The sequence below is a fragment of the Hibiscus syriacus genome, unplaced genomic scaffold (assembly GCF_006381635.1).
Source record: "Hibiscus syriacus cultivar Baekdansim isolate YM2019G1 unplaced genomic scaffold, ASM638163v2 tig00010473_pilon, whole genome shotgun sequence".
Lineage (NCBI taxonomy): Eukaryota > Viridiplantae > Streptophyta > Magnoliopsida > Malvales > Malvaceae > Hibiscus > Hibiscus syriacus.
This window is the reverse complement of record NW_024062216.1, coordinates 32,603-52,956: the sequence shown is the minus strand read 5'-3', so window position 1 is coordinate 52,956 and position 20,354 is coordinate 32,603. Positions and strand designations below refer to the sequence as shown.

Below are 20,354 nucleotides of genomic sequence, written 5' to 3'. Positions count from 1 at the left end.
TCGTGGATCACCATGTCAGTACTATAACGTTCAACGACGAAAAACGTTGATCAAATGATCACATTGAGAGAAAAAAAATAACATGACACATTAGTTTTTTCTTTTCCCCAAAGTACATGGACCTCTTATGCCCTTTTGTCTATTATTTTTAAACAATATGAGATAAGAATAACATTTGTTCATGATTTTTTTAATCATTGATAATACACATATAATATAGATACAGTTGTTTGTAAGATTTAAGGTAAATTATAAACTATCAGTTTTTATGTGTTTTAGTATTTGAACTTTTCAAATTTTTTTTAAATATATTTTAATGTTTAGTTTTCATTTTATTTTAGTACGTCATTATTAAAAACTTAATGTGTTAAATACCTAAATTATCATTTTTATCCGTTTTAGTACTTAAACTTTTAATTTTTTTTAAAAACATGACAATTTTCATCATTGACCATTATAATATTACCGTAGCGATTCAAAGTGTTGATATGACATTTCACAACATTAACATGATAGTTATTATTCAATAACATGATAGTTATTATTCAATGTTTCATTGCATTTTGTTTAACCTATGGTTAAATCTTTTTTATAAACCTGAGGTAAATATAATGTAATATTTATTCAAATATTTTAAATTATTTGACATTGAACGCTCGTATTCCTAATATGTATGGTGCTCAAACTTGAAAATTCAATAAATAACAATAAATCTCTTAACCACCGAATTTGCTTAGTTTTTACTAAGTGGGTTTTCATTTGGAATTTATTTAAACCTAAAGACAACATATTCTCAATGGAAACTATCATTGAACTAGGGATGGACTTTGGTGGGAGCGGATGGAGACGGTTCCGCCCTTGAAAATTTAAAATCATCATATAGTTTTAGATTTTTTTCTATTGAAAATTTGTTTTTGTCTCCCAATAATTTTTTAAGTTTAATTCCGTCCCCTTAAAATTTTTATAAATTCAAATTAAACCCTTAACATAAAGTTTTGCATTCGCCTATGACGATGACCTCCATTCGCTCTATCCATCTTTAATATATACATAAACTTTTGGTCATGTGACAATTACAACATGCCAAGTTGCAATAGAATAAAGTTCGTGACTTGTATTTATATGCAATTGCACGTGATGTGTTCTAATTCACGAGGCATGGATAATTGGATATGGCCTACAAATATTTGCTTCCTAAAAGAAGAAAAAAACCAGAGAGTCTGGAGCAGGTCATTAATTCAAAAATTATTTAAAATCATTTCATTTTTAAATTATTATTTTTAATACCACTATTAAATTAAAATTAAGATCGAATTCATAAGATATAAATAATAAAGATCAAATATATAATTATATTAATTTTTAAAGGAAAATAAATTGAATGTTATCATTTAAATAAATAATCTGTTAACATGAATAAATGTGTAATATCGACCGTTGGTATGTCATTCATTATAATTTAGACGAAAATCGCAATTGATAATCGTTTGATTATTGACGAGTATTTAAATCATGTGTTCTTACCATAAATAAAAGGATAATGGAATAAGCGGGGAATGATCTTATATCCCTTGTTTAAGTCTTATCGAGAGATTTTACAGTAATACTTATCAGACGTTAAGATTATTATGATTACTTGTAAGTTTATAGGTCTCGTAGATATATATGTCACTAATTTATTTTAATTATGACGAATCACTTAAGTAAATTAAAGATCATGTTAAAACGTTGTGATTTTGCTAGAGGTATATAAGTTTTTTTCAAGACTTTGTACCTAAAGATATTTTTTTAAGATTCTAACTATAAAAATATTTTTCAAAAATCTTGAGGTTCAAAATCAAAATAAATTTAAGTTTTTTTTAATAATTAAACTATCATTTATGTAATTTATCCTTTGAAATTTAATCTGAATTCGAATAATTTTTATACTCTTAAATTTATTTGAGACCTGATTCGACCTGACCTAATTCAAGAGATATAAATATCGAACCAGACCGATTAACACCTTTGCCTTTAGAACCCACTCGGCAATAAAATAATGTCCCGATGGGGTATTGTCATTTAACTCCCTTTCACCACTCACGCACCACCCAACTCCTCCTCGTTCAATTTAATACAAACAAACAAACCAAATGCCCCAATCCCTCTTCAATCTTTGCACACGTGTCTTTTTTTAAATAATAAATCAAATGGATATGTTTGGGGACAGTCGATCGGATCAGATTTTTATTTTAAAAAAAATGTGAGTTTGAGTCGGGTTCGAGTTTAATGTAAAAAATTCTGACTCGACCCGACTTTAGGTGCTCATACATTTTTTTTAATCATCCAAGGATCTAATATTATAAATATTACTACTTTAGGTGCTCGAGTCATAACGACCGTTAAGTTGTGCATGTCATGTTTTGATAATTCTTAAAAAATTATTAAAAAAATAAAATTATATATTTAAAAAAAAAGTCAAGCTTTTAAAAAAACTTAAAAAGAACCCTAAAAGATTTGAAAACTTCATTTCCTAAACCCACATCGATCGTCGTTTAAGTTCGATCGGGCCTCAATCCTACAACAAGCCAAACATGATCGTAAACGTCGCGTCTTCGACGAAGGAAATGACAAGGTTGTAACCCAAATTCATGTCTCAAACAAACTCAAATCCTTAAATTCGCAACACCCAGATACTCTAACGACACGCATGATGATAAGAGAGACAACAACCAACTAGGAAGATCGTCGTCGTCGTCGCCGGTAAGAAAGGTTAGAGTAAGGTTAAGAGATTTTAAATTTTTAGGGATTTGAAGTTTTTTGTAATAGAAAAATAATTTTTTAAAATAAATATAATATTTTTAATGATCATTACATTCCGAACATCTAAAATGATAATGTTTATAATGTTAAACACTTTAATAATTAAAAAAAGTTTTAACAGTGAAAATTAATATAATCATGACACTTATTTTATAATTAAGACAATAAAAAATAAATTTTAGAAAAAAAAATAAAACAGCTTTTAAGGGAGCTCAGATCTCTCTTCAACTCCGTGACAGAAGCAGAAACAGATTTAGGAATAAGCCAGAGACCCATGTACGCAAATCCACTTGTTTATTCAAATCTCATTCAACAAAACGTGGTGAGTGGCTGCGAGCTACCCCTCTTCTTTCATCTTCAGTGTCTCCTTCATAATTAGTTGCTTATGTAAATAGGGGAGTTCTGGGTTTGCTTCTCGTTTTAATGCTGTATCCAGCAACCAAAAAAAAAAAGGATTCCTTTCATGGCCAGGTGAAGAGCATCCATCGATTCTAGTCGGTCGGGACTTTTTGTACGTTCCATTTCATGGTCAAATGAGGAGTGCCCATCACTTGCCAACTTGTCTTTCCCATTTCTGATTCTCTTCATTTCTTTCGATCCTATCCTATAAGCTGGTCTTTCTTCGACTTTATGATTACTTTTTTTCTTTTGATTTCCCGGAACCCAGAAATTATGCTTGCCTAGAAGCCCTGTTTTTATTTTCTACATATTTTCTTCTTTCTTTCTGGGTTATTTTGATTCTCAACCGGGGAGTTTTCTAATGGGAAGTGAGGGTTATGTTCGTTTGCTGAGATTTTTTGCACTGTCTACCCTTTTCCTCTTCGAAATCTGTTGAGCCGGGTTTTGAAGGAACTCAAATGAATTGGATCGACAAGAATGGCTTTTTTCTTCTATCTAACGACTCGGCATTTGGTTTAGGCCTTAGAACTACCTCGGATGTCACATTGTTTGTCCTTGTTGTGATGCACATGGAGACCAAACAAGTGATCTGGACTGCTAACAGGAATTCCCCTGTTTCGATGTCGGATCCCTTCGAGTTCGACAAGAACGGCGACGTGTCGTTGCGGAAAGGAAGGAAAGTCGTTTGGACGACGAATACCGGCGGCAAAGGAGTTTCAGCGATGGTGTTGTTGGATTCAGGGAACTTGGTTGTGCAAGGGAATGATGGCACGTTAATCTGGCAGAGTTTTGCTCATCCTTCCAATACCCTTATTTCGAACCAAGAATTTAGACAAGGAATGAGACTTGTGAGCGAGCCTACTAACTCCGGCAACTTTAGCTATATTCTCGAAATCTTGTCCGGCGACATGATGCTTTCGGTCGGTTACTCGACTCCGCAGCCGTATTGGTCCATGGGGAAGGACACACGGAGGAACATTAATAAAAATGGTGGAAAGGTCATTTCAGCATCCATTGATGGAAATTCATGGAGTTTGTTTGATGATAACAAAGCGTTGTTGTGGCAGTTTAGAATCTCGGATCCTGCTGATGCAAATGCCACTTGGATTGCAGTGTTGGGGAGTGATGGCTTTATATTTTTCTTCAATCTCCATGCTAAAGGATCCCCGGAATCGATTAAGATCCCGGATGATCCTTGTAGCATACCAAAAGCTTGTGACCCATATCATCTTTGTTCAGGAACTTCTTGCGTGTGTCCGTCACCGCTGACGCTTAGATCCGGCTCATGCGGAACAGGTATCGACTCTCCTTGTAGTCTGGGAAGGGAATCTGTAAGCCTTGTAGATGCCGGAACTGGGCTCGATTATTCTGCGGTCAACTACGTTTCCCCATCGTCGAAAACCGATATGAGTGGTTGCAAAGAATCCTGCTCGAATCGTTGTTCTTGTGTGGCTATGTTGTACGATAACAGCTCGAGGAATTGCTTCCTTTTCGACCAGATTGGCAGCTTCCAAAACTCTAAACAGGGACCTGGTTTAGTTGTTTTCGTCAAAATGTCGAGCAATGGAAATGGTGCTGCGGGGGATGGAGGCGGCAAAAAAAGCTTCCCATATGTCGTGATTATAGCTGTTGCTACGGTTCTAGTCATTTTGGGCTTAATCTTTGTGGCACATCGATACTACAATAAAAAGAAGAATATGCCGGGATCTCCTGATGATACGTCGGAGGAGGATAACTTCTTGGAGACGTTAACCGGGATGCCTACTCGTTTCACTTACGACAATCTTCGGACTGCCACGGATAACTTCTCGGTTAAGCTCGGGCATGGAGGGTTTGGCTCGGTATACAGAGGAACTCTTCCGGATGGAACTCAAGTTGCCGTGAAGAAACTGGAAAACATCGGTCAAGGGAAGAAAGAATTCCGAGCCGAAGTTGGTATCATCGGCAGTATCCATCACGTCCACCTGGTGAGATTGAAAGGCTTTTGTGCCGAAGGAAACTATCGACTTCTTGCTTATGAATACATGGCGAATGGTTCCTTAGAAAGATGGATATTCAAGAGAAACACCGGAGATGCCCTGGTGGATTGGGGAACAAGATTCAATATTGCAATAGGAACAGCTAAAGGGCTAGCTTATCTCCATGAAGACTGCGATGCAAAGATTGTGCATTGCGACATTAAGCCAGAGAACGTATTGCTCGACGACAATTTTGTAGCCAAAGTCTCCGATTTCGGCCTGGCAAAGCTAATGACTCGAGAGCAAAGCCATGTTTTCACCACTCTAAGGGGCACCAGAGGGTACCTTGCACCTGAGTGGATCACGAACTACGCCATATCAGAGAAGAGCGACGTCTACAGCTACGGAATGCTGCTACTAGAAATCATCGGCGGAAGAAAAAACTTCGATCCGGGAGAATCTTCTGAGAAATCTTACTTTCCATCCTATGCTTTCAAGATGTTAGACGAAGGGAAGCTGACGGACATCCTCGATTCGAGGCTGACCATAGAAGGCGAAGACGAGAGAGTTTATACTGCAATCAAAGTTGCATTATGGTGCATACAAGAAGACATGCATCTAAGGCCATCAATGACAAAAGTCATTCAAATGCTAGAAGGTCTCTCTCCAGTCCCTAACCCACCAATGTCGTCTCCATTAGGATCTCGTCTTTATTCGGGTTTCTTCAAATCGATGACAATGAGCGGAGACGGGACATCAACGGCCTCGGCCTCGGCCTCAGCACCATCGGACTGCAATAGTGATGCTTACCTTTCATCTGTACGGCTTTCTGGTCCAAGATAACAATCACTTAAACCGCCTGTATATTTATTAGATTATCATTCGATTTTTTTTTTGTAATATCAGCCATTAGCTATAATAGTAATACAAATTAAGCCTTAGTGAGTTAGTGGTAATTACAACTCTCCTAGTTTGGCCGCTGACAATGGTGACTGAAAATAATTATAATTGATAATAATATTATGGATCAAATACGCATGTAGTATCTACACTATAAGTTTTGATTCGTTTTAATACCTAAACTTTCAATTTCTTTAAAATTATACCTAGCGTTTAGTTTTTGTTTCATTTTAAAAATTTAACTCAATTGGTACATAAACTATCAGTTTTAGTCCGTTTTAACATCAAAATTTTCAAAATTTTCCCAAAAATTAACGTTAGATTATGAATGAGATACTAAAATGAAACAAAAACTAAATTTTAGGTATGATGTTAAAAAAAAGTTTATGTATTAAAACGAACTAAAATTGATAGTTTAAGTACTAACCTTGTACTTTACCCTAATATTATTAAGGCAAAAAGACTTCAGAGTCCCCTAAACTTAAAAAAAACAATGTGGTTATGTCCTTTTTTATAATAATATGACCCTCAAACTCGAAAAAAGAATTCAATATAGCCCTTTGACTAACGTTTTCCGTCGTTGACCAACATCTCCGTTACTTTGTGTTGATGTGACACATCAAGCATCCCAACATCATATTTTTAGTGTTTAATTTGGCCCTCCAACTCACAAAATAACTCAATGTGACGCTTTAACTCTGTTTAAAGATATTATAAATAGAAAAATTACATCATTCATCACTCAACTATCTTATTTCTCCCATTTTAGTCACTAAACTTAAAAAGTTTTCAATTTTGATCCCTCAAATTGCTCATATTTTAATCATCATGACTTATTTTATCAATATTTGTGTATGATGTGGCATTCATTATTCGTATTTTATTAATATAAAAATAAAATAATATTAATTAAATTAAAATTTTAAAAGTATATTTAAATAAAAAATATTTCTAAAATTATAATTAAATTAAAATTTCAAAATTATAAACTCTCATAAAAGACTAACTTTCTCTTCTCAGTTATTGGTGAGCGGCGGTTGACGCGACGAAATATAACCGGGAATTGGGTTTTCCAAAAACTGATGAATAACAAGATGAACTTTTCATAGAAAAGTTTAAATAAACCCCATTTGATTTAAAAATTTTATGGTAATTAATTTAATCACAATTTTGAAATTTTAATTTAATTAATATTATTTTAATCATATATTAATAAAATAAGAATAATGAATGTCACATCATACATAAATATTAATAAAATAAGTCATGACGATTAAAGTATGAGCAAATTGAGGGATTAAAATTGAAAATTTTAAAATTTCATGATTAAAATGGGAGAAACAAGATAGTTGAGGATGAATGTGTAATTTTCCCATTTATAACAATATTAAACAGAGTCAAAAGGTCACATTGAGTTATTTTGTGAGTTGGAGGGCCAAGTTGAACGCTAAATTGATCTAAAAAGAAGGATATGAGCACATTGGGTTTTCTTTTTTAAAGTTCAGGGGGCCTCTTATGTCATTTTACCTATTATTAATTAGAAAAACCAAGCATAACCGAAACCTTTATCTTGTCTTAAACCTGGATTAGGCATGTAAACGAATTGAATGTTTAATGAACCGCTCGTGAACTGTTCAGCGGGAAGTTCGTTTATATTCGTTTATTTATTTATTTTTGATTAATCTGGGGTAAGTATAAGACAACATTTATTTGAAGATAATTCTAAACCTTTCGATATTGACCGCTCATACCCTTACATCTATAATGCTCGAACCCGGATCTTCAGGAATAACAACAATTCCTTTAACACAGAGGTCACTTGGACGAGCGAACATGAACAAGATTTTATGTTCGTTTAATTAAATGGAAGAACACAAACAAAAGGTTCGCTTATACATTTCTATTTGTGAATGTTCGATAATCTGTTCGTTTATGTTTGTTCATTTATGTTCGTTTATGTTCTCAAGACCCGTTGAAATATTAGGATTTAATAAATTTTAAGCTTAAACCCATTAATATTTTTTAATTTAATTAATTTTAAACCTAGATAAGAAAAATACTCAAATCAATTAAAAAATATAAATCCTAAAATTATTTGAAAATAAAAAATCTATTCTCAAATATAAACTCAAATAATTTTATGTTCGTTCATTTATGTTTATTTACATTTGTTCATTTGTGTTTATTTATCATTTAAACGAACGGACATGAACGAACACGAACAAACTAAATTTTTTAATGAACGAACTGAACAAGAAATTATGTTCATTTAATTGTTTGGTTTGTTAGTTTTTTCGATTAAAGTTAAACGAACGAACATAAACATACTTTGATTCGTCGTCCGGTTCGTTCATAGGCCTAACTTGGCTTAATCATTTAGCTGATTATGTTAGTTAAGCCAAGAGTTTAACTATAATATTTTTTTATTCAAGAATTTAACTATAATTGGCTATAATTAACGTATTTTAACGGGGGAGTGCGATTTTCCCTTTGAAATGGATTTGAAACAGTGGAGAAAGACTGAGGGGCTTAGATCCTTTAACATTTACTATCTTTTGCTCAGAACCTTGGCATTTTCTTTTACTAATTTCTCTCGTTACTCTTCTTCTTGGCTTCATGGATTGATTCATTGCTCTCTTTACGAGGTAAGAAAGAAAACCTGTCCAACTTTCTTTTGTTTTCTGAATTTCTTGTTTGTTTGTTTCCTAAGAAAGACCGAGGGATTTAGTGTTATTTGGTAAAAGTAGATTAAGTGAAGTGGAACGTGTTAGTTTTTTGGTGGCGTTGGAGATCTCTGTGTTCGTCGGAGCTTTGGCTTAAAGCCAATTTCGATTCCGCCTAAAAATTCAAAGCGTGTTTTCATTTCGCGTTTCGTTTACAAATTTATTTGCAAGTGATAGATCTAATTTAGTGTTCTTTTTGCGCGTTTTCCTTGAATGTTATAGCAACAATGAATATTATAGACGCGTTAGGTATTTTACGAATATCCATATTTGATCTCTTGGAAAAGGAAAAGCGTTAACCAATTGGAGCCATATTTATCCTTTATGAGTTTGGAGTTGATGGACGTGGGTAACATAGACCAATTAAAATTAACAAATGTTGAATTTGTACTGCTCTAAGGGTTTGAGAAATTTTAAATTAGGCTTACATTTTTGTTTGTTTTGTTTTCGACAGTGTGATGGATTCAGAAAATAATTTGTCTTCGTTTGGGCATGAAACTGCCCAGCAAAATGGTGTTCATCCGCAACTTTGGGTGCCTGGGGATGATAGTGGTTCAGATAATGTGACTGGGAATGCTGAGGAAATCAATGAAATTTATTTGCAGAATGGCGCAGATGACAATGGAGCAACCGAGGAAGCTACAGAACGATCCAGTGACTTGGTGGAAAGCAGAGGCTTGATTGATTCCGAGGTATTAAAAGTCTGATTATGCAAGTGCTTTTATTAATTACCATTAGCTTGATATCATATTCATGAATGTTTCTGTAATTGTAGGAAGGAGAAATAAAGGATAATGTGAATCAATCCAAACCTCAGAAGGTTCAAGGAAAGACCAAGAATGAGAAGCCATTGGGTCCCAAAAATGTTCATTCAGCTTTGGAGAAGAAAAAGAAAGATGGAAAAGGTACAGAGATGACATTAACATCTTCTAATGGCGATTCTGTTGCTACAAATTCAGGCCCTAAACCTCCTCATAAAAATTAACTATTTAATGAAAGACAAGCCAATGCATCTAAGGTTAGAGTTGTTAGCATTTTCTGATTGTTTTCCTCTTTCTTTTTTCAATCATTGTTCCTGCCTTTTGAACATTTCTTTTCTTCTCTCTTGACAGCATTCTAACGTCTCTGATGCAGCTTTCTCTGAAGGAACTACGTATGTGCTAATCATGCTAATGTTTCAATTTCTTAGCTTTACATTTCTTTCACGCAGCTTTTTTTACCCTTGTTATTGATTTTGTTAACCAACTGAATAAGGAACTTCATAGTGGTTACCTTTTATCTGTATATTTTCCCATGAAACATTATTGCTAGATGATGACAGATTTTTCTGCCGACATTTTTTAACTGTTCTATTGAATTACAGGGAGAGATCCAAGCTGAAACCTCTCAAGAAAGGGCCTATTACTAAATCTGAAACAGGCTCAGAGTCCTCGTATCCATTATAGTTTGATTTTTTTTTTACTTTCTGACTGGGACTGTGGATTGAAACATGTTGACAATTGATTTTCATTTGCACTGCATTCTATAGGCTTCTATGTCTCAATTCACCATGTTTATTTTCATCCTTAATTGCTTCATAGAAGTCTCACTTCAACTGATGCCAAACCTCATAGGGTTGGTACTCTTCCAAATTATGATTTCAGTTTCAAGTGTGATGAACGGGGTGAGAAAAGGAAAGAGGTTGGTGCTTTATGTTCTAAAGATATATTGTTTATTCTTGCAGCAAATTTTTTTAACTCTTCAACATTGTACTGTGCAGTTCTACACTAAACTTGAGGAGAAGATTCATGCAAGGGAGGTAGAAAAGAGCAACTTTCAAGCTAAGTCCAAGGTGTTATTTTGTGAATCAGATGGTTTATGATCCAGAATTCAATCTTTTTTGTCATAATAATACTTCAATTTTCTTCCAGGAAACTCAGGAAGCTGAGATTAAAACGTTTAGGAAGAGTTTGAACTTTAAAGCGACTCCATTGCCAAGCTTCTATCAGGAACCTCCACCTCCGAAGGTGGAATTAATGAAGGTTAGTTGAATTTTATGATGAATAAAAAACTAGATGATCATTTCAATATAGAAATTTGCATGAGAAAATTTATCAGTATTTCAATTTTAATACAATGGCATGTTTATTCATCATTTTGCTCTTTATTCTTTTTTTCTTTTGGGTAGGGTAAGGTTGGGCTGAAATTCTGAACATGCACAGGTGCACAGATATGGCAGGCATTGAGTTTCAAAATATATTCTCTACATTGGTCTATTTTCTATTGCCTTGATGCACAGATACCATCAACAAGAGCTAAATCTCCAAAGCTCGATAGAAGAAAAAGCACTTCTTTGGATTCCGATGGCAACAGTAATAGTGGCCTTCATTTTGGCCGTTTAAGTTTGGATGAGAAAGCATCTCCGACTATCTCTGCCAAAGTAATTTCTCTTGTCCATTTGAAAAAGCCGCAACGGAAATCACTTCCCGAACTGACTTCTCAGAAGACTAGTTTGCCCAGTGCAACAAATGAGGAAAATATATCCGAGGCATCCAATCAGCTATCAGAGTCTGCATCCAAGGCGACTACCGAGGGAAAGATAGCCTCAGCCTCATCTGAAGTGAAAAACAAGGAATTATCTCCACTCCAACAGCAGGAGGCAGTGATCACTAAGCATTGGCAGTGATTTGAAGCGGATGTTCATATACAAAGCTCTCGATCTCGTTCTGCGTAAGCAAGGATGTGTGTCTAAAGACTGAATTTAATTGATGAATCAAGGCATGAAAATTCTATATCATTATGTGTTAATGATGTTTTCACCAATATTCTGTCAGCTTTGCAGAGGTTGCTGGGCTTTTTGTTCGGATTCATTCATTCTTGTTTCCCCCAACTGTATGTCAATCCTCCTTTACTGCCTATTTGTCCTATTTTATGATTTTTTTAGGATGGCTTATTGAATATATGAAGTGGATATTTTACATAATTTCTGAGGTAATTAAGTAATAGAGACTATTTGGAACCAGACTTTTCCCAAGTTACAAATGCATTGAATCCAATTATTTATTTGAAGGATGGTTCAGATTTTTAATATCAAACTTTCATTTTTTTCAAATTCATACCTAAAATTTAGTTTTTATTTCATTTTAATACACTCATTCAAAATTTAACATTAATTTATAAAAATAAATTGAAAGTTTAGGTATTAAAACGGATTAAAACTTATAATTTAAATGCCGAATACGTAGTTTACACAAATTAAATCATTGGGAGCACGATATAAGGCCCCAGGTAAGGGGGCTTTCCCTTATTCTCTTATGACTCGACAAAGATGATCAATCAACAGTTATTTTACGTTTATTTATCTCAAACAGTAGTAGCATTTGGAGATGATGCAATCGAGTATTTAAAGACTAGCTGGAATCCACCTTTGAAATAATTGAGATGCTGAATTACAGTTGACAAAAGAAAGATTGTGTTTCCACTTTATTGGATGCTGTCTCCAACAACACTAGATTTTTTCTTCTTTTGTTGCCTTGTGATCATCATCTAAATAAATTTATAGCTTTTTTTTTTCCTTTAAAAAATGCTTGGAGCACTAAGTTGGAACGGAACATTCACAAACAGCAGAATTCTTAGGAACTTGAAATGGAAGGAGCAATAATCAATTCTTACATGCACAGTTCTTATTGATTATGGCAACAGAAACATACAAGACTTCCAATGGCGGATTTGAGTTGAGATTGGTCACAAACTACAAGTTCAGAGCAAATGGAACCAGCAACAGTAGGGCTTTGGTAAAAACAAGGAAAAAAAAACAACCTCAAGAGTTGTCATGGCAGACTATATAAACTGGCTGCCATAGCCAAAGCCCATGAAAGCTTGGACACCAAACTTGCTCCAAACCGCCGAATGCAAACCATAAAACTAGATGACTCAAGGTTTTCGATCCGCCATTGAGGAAAACAAAAGGACCCGACCATCACGCGAGAGTCGGACCAGGACCATAACAGTACGACAAGCTTAGCCCGAGCAGAAATGAACAAAGCTAAGCAAAAACCCAGCAAGCTGAAACCTTTTAAAAATAAAGAAAAGATACCCTAAGAGCCGGAACCCAGCAGCAACAATATTCTCAGGTAAGTTTGGCCATGAAGAAACCTACACCCTATATTGGGATGTCAAAACCTGGTAACAGGTCTCTGATGAAACGAAACCTGCAAAAAAGTTAAGGACAATGGCCGTATTCCTGAAAAACGGGACTGATTGACTGAGCTCGGGACCAAGGAAGACCCATAGCTGATGGACCCAAAAACTACGTAAAACTTCTGGCTACTCTCAAAGGCTATACTTGAGCTTCTTCCCATGTCGGTGATAATCCCATACTTCGATATTGTTCAGAAAAGGATATCACACCTCCATAGCTGTTCCACAAGCAGGTCGATTGCACCACTGCTGACCCCCTTGCATTGCTGCAGGTTTAACCCCAAGAGGGTCTGACCCAATTTTCCAATTGATGGCAGGCTTTTGTCTGAGACCATAGTGCAACCGGCGACGGATAGGATCTGCAGATTTATCAGGCTAGAACGTGCAAGAGCTATGATTCCCGAGTCAGTAATTGCACACTTGGAGACGCCTAGCTCACTGATCAACTGACAGTTCTCTGCAATTGCAATCAAGCTGACATCACTGAGCTTACAACAACCATCAAGATTAAGCATCTCTAGTGTCCACCCATGTGAATCAGCCATCTTGCAAACAGCTTTGTCACTCAAATTGAGACAATCATTGAGATTAACCTTCACCAAACCAGCCTCGCAACTCTCGAGCAATGGGAGAAACCCAACATCTGTTATCCCATGAAGCCCAGACAACTCCAGATTTTGCAGTTGAGGGCACAACTTCCCCAATGCAGCCAAGTTAGCATCACCAAAACCAGGGCAGTTACGGATGGACAGGGATCGAAGCGATTCACAACGGGATAGAGGCAATCGCAAGTTTAGGTCCCTAATACCCAAGCAGTTCACAATAGAAACAGCCTTGAACTTTGGACCACAGTTCAAAAGGGAACCAAAAAACCCAAAATGGGTGACCCTGTGGCACTCCTCCAGTTCCAAGCTCTCTAGTGAACCCGCTGCTTTGGAAAAAGACACCAACCCGTTATCAGACAAGAGAGCACATTTGCTGAGGCAGAACCGCTTCAAATTTGGGCAACCCTTTCCAACAGCTTCAAGTCCGAGATCTGTCACTCCAAGGCAGGCTTTAACAGTGAAAGACTTCAATTTCTGTAACCCATGCCCATTACCCATTACCCAGAATCCCTTCTCACTGACATTTGGAAGGCTAGTGAGAGAAAGGTCGGTCACTGCCTTGCCATAGTGTCCAATAACGGCAAGAGAGACATCGGTGATGTTCAAGGCCATAAGCTTTACTTTTGTGAGGGAATATGAAGCTGATGTCAACAGGCTTGCAATTCCTTGATCTCCAACATGGGGGCAATCTTTGATTGAAATAAACTTTAGATTTGGACAGCAGCGTGCTACAGCCTGGATACCTTCATTTCCAATGTTTGCACAACCTTCAATGGTCAGATCAGTCAAATCAGGGCAGCCCTTTGAAATGGCTAGCAAAGACTCATTAGTGATAGCAGGACACTGGCAAAGGTCGAGCTTCTGTAGCTGGTGACACCCATCAGCAATCACATGCAGACCTTCATCCCCAACAGAAGACAAATTCCACAAGGAAAGAACTCTTAGAGAAGGGCATCCACGTGAAATGGCTCTAAGACCAACAGTGGTCACTCCACGACTGGAATTGTTTCCTCTAATGAAGAGCTTGCCCAATCCTCCACGAGTAGCAGTTCCAACAGCAATAGCAGCAAGTCTAACATCTGTTGCTTTCTTCCCTTCCAAACTCCTAGAGAGATATCCACCTCCCTCAACATCCTGATCTTCAATCTCAGAATCAACACCCTTGAAATTCAAGGCTCCAGTGGTCTTGTTGTCACTGATTTCATCTCTGCGGATGTTGCTAACAAGTGTAAGCCAGCGCTTGGAAACACAGGCGCAGGCACTCCTCTCTTTGCCTCCAGGTATCCGTCTGAAGATCTCGAATAAGCATTCATCAGGGAGAACCTCGACTGATGGCCTCTTCTGCTCAAATATCTCTCCAGAGAAAACAAAAGGAGCACTAATGCGGGATCTCTTGCGAGAGGGAAAATAAACATCCACATGACGTCCAAGGGACAAAAGAAGACTAGACTCCTTGGGGTTTGGGTAGATCGAAACCCCGGGGAAAAAATCATCAGTTCCTGAAAACCAAGAAAAATAATTGATGAGAACAGCTAAGTCTACCAGAGTAATCTAACATGTTGAAAGGAACCAATGAATATTTTCTAAGAGGCCAAAATTTTGACTCCAAAGCTTCACACAGAGCCCCATAAGGCAAATCCTAAATATTTTCCTAGAAATAGTCTCAAGAGAACCATATATTTCAGACCAAACAACCTACAGCTGAAAAGAAAGGCATATAAACCTCCACAGATCCGAATCTACAACCAAAACACTTGTATAGTTCTCAACTTGAAAGAAGCATAAAACACAAACAGATCCGGCTAAAGAAAGCACCCACAACTCCTCTATAACATCAAAATCTCCTATAAATTAAACAACAAAGACAATTTATAAGAGAGAAAAAAGGGGATTAGTTCTAAGGGCGCCTGATCTATTACTAGAACTACTTCACAACCTTGGGTTTTTAAAGAAACAAAATCAACAAATAGAAAAACCCCAAGGCCAACTGAGTTCTTCTCCTTGATCAACCCGAATCAACTATTTCACAACCAAGAATCAAAATCCAATATTTTTTGAATTAATCACTGATATCCGATTAATTGAACAACTAATCAAGATCAAGTACAGCAGAATTGAGCTCTAGCAATCCAATTTGCTCCATTCTCAAATACAGGATCGAACCCTGCCCTTAAGTAAGGAACTTAGTAGCTCATCCAACCTTTTCCTACTCGACCACGTACCAAACAAAAAAAATCCCTTCTTTGTAGAATAAGATTGGAAAAATCATCAACTATATCACGATAATAATAAAGATCAGTACCCTAAGCTACAAAACTAGCAAAGATGGAGAATTTACCACTAAAATGAAAGATCTTCGACATGGGTACAGCTCAAAAAAACCCCGGGAGGTGAAATCTGCACCGTTCGCCGCCCAAAAACCCTCCAAGGAAAGAAGAAGGAGAGACCCAGCAAGGATGAAAACCAAGACTTCAACGTATGTAGCTCGAAGACACAGATGCATGAGATGGATTGGAGCTAGAAGGACATGGAAACCCTATCAACTAGGGTAAAAGAGAGAGAGAGAGAGAGAGAGAACGGAAAATGCAAAGTGTGAAGGAAGAGCAATGAAAGATGTCTGGCAAAAGGATTGGCTTTTAGATAACAAGAGGGAGGGAGATAAGCTTTGGGTATAAGGGACAATTCACATTAAAAAAAAACCCAAATGCAATGAATTTGCGCTAAAAAAGTGGCAAAGCTTCGCCGTTTCCTTCGTAGAACGTTATCTCTCTCCTCTTACTCCATTTCTCAGTTTTCAATGCCGCCTTTTGCTGCATTTTTCTTTTTCATTATCATTATTTGGATAAATTATGTGTTTAATATATAAATTATTAGTTTTAATTCATTTTAATATTTGAACTTTTAATATGTTTTAAAATCATATCTAACATTTCATTTTTGTTACATTTTAATACACCTCCATCAAAACTTTAGTTTTTGTTTCATTTTTTTACCTTTGTTCAAAATTTAAAGATAAGTTTTGAAAAATATTGAAAATTTAGGTACTAAAACGACTAGAATTGATAGTTTAAGTACTAAATAAGTTAAACTTTTAATGAGGGGTAATAAAATAAAACTAAAATTAAACGTTAGGTATGATTTTGAAAAAATTAAAAGTTTAAATATTAAAATGAATCAAAAATGATAATTTAGGTACTAAACGTATAATTTACTCTATTATTTATCTATCGTTGTCTTCAAGTGTCTGGACACTTGTTCAAACTAAGCCCCATTTAGGTTGTTTAATCCTGTTGTGAAATAATAAGCTAATCAACTATTTTTATATAAATCTCTACATTATGTATATAGTTAATCAATGTAATGCGTTGTTTTTAAAAATAAATAATATATAAATATAAATTATATAATATATAATAAGATATATAAATTATATTTTTATGTGATATTTTAAATTTTTAATAACTAAATAGTTTTATTATTTGATATATCATTTTTCAAATTTTATTTAAATAAAATTATTTATTTATAACTTATAATTTTATATTGGGTAAATTACATGTTTAGTATCCAAACTATCAGTTTTAGTCCATTTTAATACCTAAACTTTAAAAAATCAAAATCATACCTAGCATTTTTTTTTTAGTATTCTGTCGTTAAAAACTTAGCGCACAGGCTTGCGTGACGTAGTTCTGATGGACGAAAAATCAATCTGAATGGTGGACCATGAGAGAATGACAAGTCGACAACCATAGTCCAGTTTTAGGCCCATCAGACGGTTGACGATAGAGATTGGAGGATGAAAAATTCTAAGAGTTAATCGTCGATTTGGGGACATTGAGACATTTTTTAGTGAAACAAATGTTGAAATCATATTTAGGGGTCGAAAAGGTGCATGCTAGTAAGTTTGGGCTTCATCAATCGATAGACGCGACGGCTAATAAATGTAGATGATAATTCCATAAAAAAACTGTATTTAAGGCCTTTTCACTTAAGTTTTTGATTGTCTAAAGGCTCATATAAGTCATTTTAGATGCATTTAGAATCATGTAGTTGCATTTGGTGGATGTGTTTTATCTTGGCATGTTGTTTGTGAAAGTGCTATGTTATGGGGAAGGTTTGGTTGTTTGTTTGTGATTTACAGGATATAAGGAGCAAACGTGTGTGAGGAAAGATGCCATGACATAACAAGTTGATGAAGCAGAATGAAATGCCTTGGCATTTTTGGGCGTAGAAAAAGACAAAGAAGATATTTTCACAAATGACAGTTGTAATTCAACACGTTTTTGTTGTTGTTAACCACCTAAAAGGGCCCACTGCCACCTATTATACTCACATTTACATGGAGGGAATGATCTTAGGGTACTATGGGAAATTTGATACATTCCTTTGATATTTATAGAATATGAGGCCACTTGGGGAGGGGATTTATCATCATCTTTTTCATTCTTTCATTTTGGGAGTTTGGTGAGCTGAAAATTTTTCTTAGTTTTCTTTTTCTTCTTTTTATTATCCCTTCCATTGTGTTTCTCCATTGGTGAGCTTGAGGGAATGGCGAGCATGATGTCCGAGAGGAGCTAACATCATTGAAGTTGTTCATGATGGTCGAGGAAGCTCCGGCAGCGCGTTGAAAGATTTTCCTCCACCCTTTTGCTTTCTTTTCATTCATTATCTTTGGGTTGTACGAAATGGGTGAATCTCGTGGATTATTTCATGGATTATTCGAACCCACCATGAACTAAACTTTATGTAGTGGGGTTAATGATGGATATTTGATCTTTATTTTGAATGGATGATTGTTGTTTTCTTTTGCTTATTACTTGTTTTGCTTATGAGTTCTTAATCTTTTGAGATTGTAGGAGGCATGAGAGTATTCATTTTTTAAGTAAAGACTAGGTGTTCGAGAGAATCGTAGTCACTAATTATTTAGTATTCGAGAGAAACTAAGTTAGGATTTCAACGACTAAGAGGGGTAAAGCGTAATCAATGGTTTATTGTGTCAATGCTCAAGCCGGGAGGAGATGCCGTGACATCTTATTCTGTTAGGTTCTTTGATTAGAGATAGCGTATAACACTTTTAGTAAACTTTGTCGAACAAGTAAGGCATTAGAATGTTAGATAATCCTCAAATATAATATTCAAGTTTCCTAAGTGACCCTATCATTCATTCTCGTAGTAGCCTATTGTGTGAGGATTACCAAGTCATTTTACTTAATTCTTGTGTTTACATTCTGTTTTACCTTGACATTTTCACTTGACTATATTGCAAACATTTCCTTTGCCATGGAACTTCCATCCATTTTGCCATGACATAAACTATCATCTCGCCGTGACATTTCTATTTGTTACTCATTCACATTATTATCCTTCCACCATACATACACATTTCATTTGACTCAGCATAATCATTTGTGAATACCATTAGCTATACTTAGTTACTTTAGAATAATGCATAAACTTTACTCAAGATCCCTCCAATCCATATGGATACGATACTCACTCATCACTGTATTACTTGTGCGATTGTGTATACTTGCACATAAATTGCGTCTAATATATAGTACTCACAACACGCAACAGTAGACGCGGTGGCTGACGAGCCTGTCTATTAAGTTTTGAATGGTGGGGTACTAAAATAAAACAAAAAATTAAACTTTAGGTATGATTTTGAAAAAAAATGAAAGTTTAGGTACTAAAATATATCAAAATTGAAAGTTTAGGTACTAAACATGTAATTTACCCTTTTATATTTAACTAACTTTATCTTAGTTACAAAATAAAATAAAATAAAAATTAAACATAAAAAGCAAATCAAATTTAAAAAAATAGATTAAAACAAAATTCGAGTATTATTTATTTTTATTTTTAATTTTAATATACAACACTCTCCATCCATATGGCAAAAACATGGATGCACCTAGTACATAATTTTGTCTCGCATAATATAATTTTCTTTTATTTTATAATTTCATAATTTCATAATTTCATAATTGCATGAATAATCTAACGAATAATTACAAGTTGGAAATATCATATCATGCTATTGGAGAATTTTATCAAGCGTAGCGTATTATTAATTACTTCAGCTATTAAAAGTTATAAAATGGTTATCCGACTATAAAATATTATTTTATTAAGTTTTTAACTATTAAAAGTTATAAAATGGTCATCATATTGTATAATATTATTTTATTAAGTTCGTCGACTATTAAAATGTGCAATATGATCACCTGACTATTTGTTATGTTTCAAACTCGTAATTTTCCGTTAAAAATGAAAGTTTTTTAAGTGGAACATTAACATGTTGATTGTAATATGATAAATTATGATTCCAGAATCTCAAATGACTATCATATCGCAATCATCATATTGACGTCCAGCTTAAACAACCGTCAATTGTTTAACGAGAAATGATAAGCTTTGAACATAATGAATAGTTAATAGATTATTTTATAAATTTTAATAGTCAAGAGACTTAACAAAATAACATTCTATAATCAGATAAATATTTTGTAATTTTTAATAATCAAATGATTTAATAAAACAATATTTTATAATCAAGGGACTATTTGTATATTTTATCCGGTTAATATGACCAGCCTTGTTTTTCCACCTTTGTATCATTGCATTATATGTATGATACTTAATTACAACTCAACTTAAACATTACTTATATAATTAAACAAAGATCCACGAAAAATATGTACCCATTGATTAAAAATATTACTCATTTCAGGGGCTTTCCAACTCATAAAACCCATAAATGCACGTATGTATATGTATTATTATTC

The 20,354-nt window shown here is 34.8% G+C and overlaps 2 protein-coding genes and 1 pseudogene across 2 annotated transcripts; 2 read left to right on the top strand and 1 right to left on the bottom strand.

Moving 5' to 3' along the window:
* Positions 1-3,012: 3,012 nt before the first annotated feature.
* Positions 3,013-6,013, top strand: LOC120203867 (G-type lectin S-receptor-like serine/threonine-protein kinase SD2-5). The gene has a single exon (XM_039204026.1). The coding sequence runs from the start codon at positions 3,660-3,662 to the stop codon at positions 6,000-6,002; it is 2,343 nt and encodes a 780-aa protein (XP_039059957.1). The 5' UTR covers positions 3,013-3,659; the 3' UTR covers positions 6,003-6,013.
* Positions 6,014-8,596: 2,583 nt separating this feature from the next.
* LOC120203869 lies at positions 8,597-11,718 on the top strand (annotated as a pseudogene).
* Positions 11,719-13,129: 1,411 nt separating this feature from the next.
* On the bottom strand, positions 13,130-16,192 carry LOC120203868 (EIN3-binding F-box protein 1-like). The gene is made up of 2 exons (XM_039204027.1): positions 15,905-16,192; positions 13,130-15,065 (listed from the first exon to the last, which is right to left on the bottom strand). The coding sequence occupies exons 1-2, from the start codon at positions 15,927-15,929 to the stop codon at positions 13,153-13,155; spliced, it is 1,938 nt and encodes a 645-aa protein (XP_039059958.1). The 5' UTR covers positions 15,930-16,192; the 3' UTR covers positions 13,130-13,152.
* Positions 16,193-20,354: the final 4,162 nt, after the last annotated feature.